The 7,615-nt window shown below is 48.8% G+C and overlaps 1 protein-coding gene across 1 annotated transcript; it reads left to right on the top strand.

Annotated features, from left to right (window-relative positions):
* Positions 1–2,607: 2,607 nt before the first annotated feature.
* Fzd1 (frizzled class receptor 1) lies at positions 2,608–7,308 on the top strand. The gene has a single exon (XM_047562310.1). It carries the CDS (start codon positions 3,078–3,080, stop codon positions 5,028–5,030), a length of 1,953 nt encoding a protein of 650 aa, XP_047418266.1. The 5' UTR covers positions 2,608–3,077; the 3' UTR covers positions 5,031–7,308.
* The last annotated feature ends 307 nt before the right edge of the window (positions 7,309–7,615 follow it).

Here is a 7,615-nt window from a genome sequence, read left to right as displayed (position 1 = left end):
CTTCTTTGTTCTGACTCTGGCTCATGAAACTCCTCTAATAAATTTCACCATCCAGTGGAAGATGAAACAAACATTAGAAGACAAAACTTCTAATCAAAGATGTTCCATTAGAACATCTTTTCAAGCAGTAGATGTCACCTACTCTGAGAACAGAACTGAGTACTCTATCATGTTCTCTGTGCTCTACCCTTTGGTGGAGAAGAGGGATTCAGAATGACAGTCATGGTGGTGCCTAATGCATGTGTGCTTCTTGGTAATTACTGCCTTAGAATGAATTCACCTTTCACCCTGCCCGATCACCTAGAATGACCTTGAGAGAATGGAACACAGAACAGATAAATCTTTACAAGAGGGGAATGATAGAAGAGAGATAACTTGGTTAAGATTCTTAGAAATGGGACACTTTCAGCATCAGAGAGGATACTAGAGAAAAAGATGCAGGGAGCCTGTGGTCCAGGATGCTGGAGGGTAAAATGAATAGTTATTGACTGTGATTGCTCAAAGGTCCTCAGAGAGCACCTGTGCTTCCCAGCCTCCTTTTCAATATTAAGACATATCATGATTTACAGTCAAGGTACACGTAAGGGCATGCCCATGTACATTCACATGTAATACCTATTGTGCACTTAGTACCTTTTTAAAAAACTAAGAATCAGAAGTATTTTAAAAGATATACACAGTTTATGAATTTACCAACTATAAATACTTGAAAAATAATAATATGCATATCTGAGATAAATAGATGTCATTTTTCTTTAACAGATAGATATGGCGGCACATTCCTTAGAGACACCAATATTCATGGTGATAAAATTGGTTGCCCTGTTTGTATGTGCACAATGAATCCTCATCTTAAGTGATGACCTTCATATGGTAGAGGAATGACATCCTCCCAAGGACAGCCTGTCCCTCTTTCACAGTCATTCCGGAGAGCCAGCTTATGTGAGAAAAGATGACCTTCAATAGCTCCCTATTGTCTGCATAATTTGGCTCAGACTTTTTAGTATGTCTAAAACCTTACTCCCCTATCATGCCCCAGGCACACTCACCTTTCCTGTCCCCTCCAGCAACTTAAGTGCTTTTGAGCATCTGTCTTTTGCACCTCACATCTACCTGCCTCACTTCAGAACCCTCCCATTCCTTGTCACCTGAGCTAGTTGCTTCTCTTGTGCTCTTTCAGCGTTGGGGTGCACATTATGATCATGAATTTAAATTTCTGCACCCATTGTATTTTGCCCTCCCCTAAAGTGGGACCATGCCTTTTTGATCTTTGTACTCTATCACCTAAGACAGTGCATACAGCATGATGGGTGCTTGGTAAGTACTCTAAACAAATGAATAGTTAAAAGAGGGATAGAAAATAATTACAGAAAAGTATCCTGAGATAGAGTCTAATTGAAGGTCAAAAATCCTTAGTAGAATCAATAATGCAATGGCATTTTATTGATAAAACTAAGTCACACAAACCATCATTTAAAATAATCTTACAAGGAAAACAAGAAGAATGTGTCTGCTGGGATGGACAGTGTTGTTTGGGAATTCGAAAGGTACTGTGAGGTTTGCTTTTTGGTTCCAGACTGTTTTTTGTTTGTATGTTTGCTTTAAACCGGAGTCTTCAGTTATGTGTACCGGTAAAGATCACGCCGCAGCTCAGCCTGTGAAACCTTAAAGATTCAGGTCCCAGGAGTTCCATCCCCTCTCCCACCCTGCAGGGTTTAGGAAGGCTCCTAGTAGCTCTCCAGGGGCTCTGGCTGCTAGCCAGCGAAGCTCTGGCCCGCACCTCCTTTGAGGGTCTCAAAAGCCTCCCCCACAGTCTCGGTCATTGAGTTCTCAAGTTTTTCTCTCTAAAAATGTCACGGATAGTTTTCCTTCGCTTCTGTTTCTGACTTGATTAAAGAAGAAAAAAGAAAGTTTGACTTCAAGAGGAATGATAGTAGCAGAAGGCGCGTCTGGCTTTACTTTTTAAATTCCATCAAAGTTTGTGTTTTGTTGTTGTTTTTCTTCATTTGACAGCGATCCCGTGAACTTCTCCTCCGGGGAAATGGCGCGTCCAAAGCCCGCCAAACCCAGCCCGAGAGCTCTACGATTTATTGGAGCAATATTTTAAACAAAACCCCGACAGACACAAACTCAAAAGAAACCGTGCTCTCCCTAAGTCAGAGGCATGCGTTCTGATCTCAGCGCTGGGTTTGGCTGTTTTTAACCAGTGTTAAGAGCAGAATTTTAAAACATGAAAATGGATAAAAGAAAAGAAAAGCTAAATCCCGCCGTCCGCCGACTCCTATTCATTATCTCTAGCAGCATATGGGACCATTCTCCTACTTGTCCTCGCCTTTTCTTCCGCAAAAGCAAAAGCATCCAAGCCTGTCCCGCTTCATAGCAAACCCACTCTTTGTGCCTGAGCGATGCCTGTGCCACCACCACCACTTCCTCCTCCTCCCGCCACCATCTCCCCCTCCTCCTCCCGCCTGCCGCCGGCTTTTGCACTGGCAAGGAGGCGGCTGGCTCCCTTTGCGCCGGAAAGCGGGTGCCGCGATTGGGCGACGGTCCCTGAGCCTCCAGTTCCGCGTCGGTTTCAAGGCTCCTCCCTCCTGGTGAAAGACAGACAGCGGGGCGCCTGGAAACCGGTCGGAGGGCGCGCGAGGGAGAGGAGAGGGAGCGAGTTGAGGGATTGACACAAATGGTCAGGCGGCGGCGGCGGAGAAGGAGGCGGAGGCGCAGGGGGGAGCCAGGGCCGCTGGGCTGCGGAGAGTTGCGCGCTCAACGGGGCCGCGGCCACTAACGCGGCGCAGCCAGCCGGGAGCTAGCAAGCAAAGAGCCAGGAAGGCGGGACGCGACCCCAGCGCGCCCGTGCCACCCGGGCTCTCCCGGCGGCCCGCGCTTCATGAACCGCAAGTTTCTGCGGCGGCGGCGACGGCTGCGGGACGCAGAGAAGCAGCCCGAGGAGCGTGCCGATCGCGGCTCGGGCTCGACGGAGGGCACCGGCAAGGAGATCTCCTTGGTTGCAGGAGTAGCCGCCGCTGGCCGTGCCACTGCCATTCCCTGCCGAGCGGCGCCAAGAAAGGAGCCGAGAAAGTATGGCTGAGGAGGAGGCGCCTAAGAAGTCCCCGGTCGCCGGCGGCAGCTCGAGCTGGGAACTTTGTGTCGGGGCGCTCCCGGCCCGGCCAGCGGAGGAGGGGAGCGGGATCGCGGGCAGCCACCGCCGTCCCCTAGTTGACCCTGGGCGCTTCGTGCGCCGGCTGTTACTGCTGCTTTGGCTGCTTGAGGCTCCGCTGCTACTGGGGGTCCGAGCGCAGGCGGCGGGCCAGGGGCCGGGCCAGGGGCCCGGGCCGGGGCAGCAACCCCCGCCGCCTCCGCCGCCGCCTCAGCAGCAGCAGAGTGGACAGCAGTACAACGGCGAGCGGGGTATCTCCATCCCGGACCATGGCTACTGCCAGCCTATCTCCATCCCGCTGTGCACGGACATCGCGTACAACCAAACCATCATGCCCAACCTGCTGGGCCACACGAACCAGGAGGACGCGGGCCTCGAGGTGCACCAGTTCTACCCACTGGTGAAGGTGCAGTGTTCCGCCGAGCTCAAGTTCTTCCTGTGCTCCATGTATGCGCCCGTGTGCACAGTGCTGGAGCAAGCGCTGCCGCCCTGCCGCTCCCTGTGCGAGCGCGCGCGCCAGGGTTGTGAAGCGCTCATGAACAAGTTCGGCTTCCAGTGGCCAGACACGCTCAAGTGCGAGAAGTTCCCGGTGCACGGCGCTGGGGAGCTATGCGTGGGCCAGAACACGTCGGACAAAGGTACCCCGACGCCCTCGCTACTGCCAGAGTTCTGGACCAGCAACCCCCAGCACGGCGGCGGAGGGCACCGCGGCGGCTTCTCGGGAGGCGCCGGCTCGTCCGAGCGAGGCAAGTTCTCTTGCCCGCGCGCCCTCAAGGTGCCCTCCTACCTCAACTACCACTTTCTGGGGGAGAAGGACTGCGGAGCGCCCTGCGAGCCGACCAAGGTGTACGGGCTCATGTACTTTGGGCCAGAGGAGCTGCGCTTCTCGCGCACCTGGATCGGGATCTGGTCGGTGCTGTGCTGTGCCTCCACCCTCTTCACCGTGCTCACGTACCTGGTGGACATGAGGCGCTTCAGCTATCCTGAACGGCCCATCATCTTCTTGTCCGGCTGTTACACCGCGGTTGCGGTGGCCTACATCGCCGGTTTCCTGCTGGAGGACCGGGTGGTGTGTAACGACAAGTTCGCCGAGGACGGAGCGCGAACGGTGGCGCAGGGCACCAAGAAGGAGGGCTGCACCATCCTCTTTATGATGCTCTACTTCTTCAGCATGGCCAGCTCCATCTGGTGGGTGATCCTGTCCCTCACCTGGTTCCTCGCGGCCGGCATGAAGTGGGGCCATGAAGCCATCGAGGCCAATTCGCAGTATTTTCACCTGGCCGCCTGGGCTGTGCCAGCCATCAAGACCATCACCATCCTGGCGCTGGGCCAGGTGGACGGCGATGTGCTGAGTGGAGTGTGCTTTGTGGGGCTCAACAACGTGGACGCGCTGCGTGGCTTCGTGCTGGCACCCCTCTTCGTATACCTGTTCATCGGCACGTCTTTCCTGCTGGCCGGCTTCGTGTCGCTCTTCCGCATCCGCACCATCATGAAGCACGATGGCACCAAGACCGAGAAGCTGGAGAAGCTCATGGTGCGCATTGGTGTGTTCAGCGTACTGTACACTGTGCCAGCCACCATTGTCATCGCTTGCTATTTCTACGAGCAGGCCTTCCGGGACCAGTGGGAACGCAGCTGGGTGGCCCAGAGCTGCAAGACCTATGCCATCCCCTGCCCTCACCTCCAGGGAGGTGGAGGCGTCCCCCCACACCCACCCATGAGCCCTGACTTCACAGTCTTCATGATCAAGTATCTTATGACTCTGATCGTGGGCATCACGTCGGGCTTCTGGATCTGGTCAGGCAAGACACTCAACTCCTGGAGAAAGTTCTACACGAGGCTCACCAACAGCAAGCAGGGGGAGACCACGGTTTGAGACCCGGGGACTCAAGCCCCTTCCCCCTTAAAAAACAGGCCCCATGGAATTCATGCCAAGTCTGGTTGCTCGAGGCTTCCTCACTAGACACTTTCGCAGCCTCCTTTTAACAACACAGCTCCTGCAAAAGCTGCCGTCCCTGGGGCAAACGAACAGGAGGGCCCGACTGCCAGAGGGGTGTGGATCGACCTCCCTTGCCCTCACACTCTGGTACCAGGACTGTAACGCTTTTATGATTGTAAATAGCCTGTGTAAGATTTTTGTAAGTATATTTGTATTTAAAGACTACCGATCACGCGTTTTTCTTTTTAAAAATTTTAACCATTTAGGGCGGTTTAACCATTTGAGACTTTTATCTCTTCCCTTTTCTGAGGACCGCAGAGGAGGTAAAACCGGAGCCCACCAGCCCAGTGCTCCTGCTCATCCTGCTCCCCTCAGTGCTGCGGGTGCACAGGCCTGCTGGGGCGCAGGGCGAGTTCAGCACTGCAGGGTGCGGCCGAGGCTGCAAGGCTGGGGTCACTTCCTGCCGCCTCCTTCTGCCTTTCCCTTCCTTTCCTTGCTTGGGGTGGGGGCTCTTATGGTACAGAACTCCACAAAACTTCCAAATCCGGAGGTGGGCCCCGCCCCCCACCCCCCGCCAGTTCCAATTCCTCCCTTGTTTAGTGATGGATTGCAAAGGCACGTCCCTTTGACTTTCTGAAGCTCAATTTTTGAGGACCTTCCCCCAACTTCATGGGGACCCATGGATGTGGGCGCTGGCAGTCCCAGCCTCCCTCCACATCCCCTCCAAAGTCCAGACACTCCCTCCTTCCACCTAAGTTGGTTAAAGGATGAGTAAGATAACCAATGCCAAACTTTTTTAAGTCTAATATTTGATGGATGAGCTCATTTCATTCTCTAGTGTCTAAAACCTGGTATGGGTTTGGCCAGCGTCATGGAAAGATGTGGTTACTGAGATTTGGGAAGAGGCATGAAGCTTTGTGTGGGTTGGGAGAGACTGAAAGTGGGGTGGTGGTTACAAAATGTTAATTCTAATTGCATACTGATGCCTGGCAACCTGCCTTTGAGAGTGAGACAGCCTGCCTTTAGATTTTACCCTTTGGTAAAATGGAAACGTTGAGGTCACCTGGAAAGCTTTGTGAAGGAGTGGATCTGTGCTTTCCTTAACAGGACAGTAGCATAAGCAGAATATGAAAACTTGAAGGAGATTTCAGTGTAATGGACTTCCTCAAAATGAAGTACTATTTTCTTATTTTTAATCAAATAATTAGACTTATATCAGAAACTTTAAAATGTAAAAGTTGTACACTTTCAGCATATTATTATTATTATTCGGAGGGAGGAGCAATCTGCACCTTTAAAAATAACCTAGTAAGATTTCAGGAGGTAAAAGAGGTGGAATAATTGAGGGGCTTAGCTCCTGAAAACAAACAAAAATATGAGCATGCATGCTAAAGGGAAACCTTGTGCAGATCTATTGCATTAAATCTTGTGTGCTCCTGTTTGGATTTACAAAAATGTGTCAAATGTAAATCTTTCAAAGCCATTTAAAAATATTCACTTTAGTTCTCTGTGAAGAAGAGGAGAAAAAGCAATCCTCTGACTGTATTATTTTAAACTTTAAGAGTTTATCAAAATGCCGGTACTTAGGACCTGAATTTATCTATGTCTGTCATCCTAAAATGACATTGCTCTTTGAATTTGGTATGCATTTATTCTGTTCACTATCACAAATCATCTATATTTATAGAGGAATAGAAGTTTATATATATAAAATACCATATTTTTAATTTCGCAAATAAAAAAAATCAAAGTTTTGTACAAAATTATATGGTTTTTGTGCCTGAGAATAATAGAGCTTGAACTGTCTGAACTGTCTTTACATTTTATAGTGTTTCATAACCAATTCAACATTATAAAAATTTAGGAATACAATGAAAAAGCGTATCCTTAAACCTTCAATGAGCTTCCAATGCATAACACTATCTGCATTATTGTGATTGACATTTGTGAAGTCCCAAGAAAAGATCTGTTTTACTAAGAGTAGAAATACAAGTCTGCAAATTACTTCTTTATTCAAAGAAAATTATTAAAAAATAACTAATATTAAAGCTTTTTTTCTTTCAAGGGGTAAATTGACATAACATTTTATAATATGGAGGTTAATTTTTTTAAATCATCACTTTGCCATGGATTTTAGGAGGTATTTTCTTATCTTTTTCATGATCTTGGTTATTCCAAAACCATAAACAGGCAATCAATAAATGGTTACTGACTATATGTTTATAGGCATTTTAAAACAGCAGTTGGGTTTATAAGTCTATTTTGTTGTGTGCTTCTGAAGACTCCATTTTTATATTGTTCAAGGAACCTTCTCCTGAGGAATTTTATAGTTGGTCTACTCTTAGGATTTATATATTGTGCATAAGTACATATATCTATATATACACATGCACATAAGTATACACATTAATTTTTTAAAATAGAAATGCACAATTTACATGTCATTTCAAAATACAGAAATAGTATTATGAGAAATACAGAATCACAGATGGAAAACTTCAAATACCTTTGGATAAAATTAT

The sequence above is a fragment of the Sciurus carolinensis genome, chromosome 8 (genome assembly GCF_902686445.1).
Source record: "Sciurus carolinensis chromosome 8, mSciCar1.2, whole genome shotgun sequence".
In the NCBI taxonomy this organism is placed as follows: Eukaryota; Metazoa; Chordata; class Mammalia; order Rodentia; family Sciuridae; genus Sciurus; species Sciurus carolinensis.
Note: the sequence above shows the minus strand (reverse complement) of the source record. Positions and strands in the feature narration are given on the sequence as shown.

What these genes read in the sequence shown, in the direction of transcription:
- Fzd1 (XM_047562310.1), top strand. Translation starts at nt 3,078, where the DNA reads ATGGCTGAGGAGGAGGCGCCTAAGAAGTCCCCGGTCGCCGGCGGCAGC.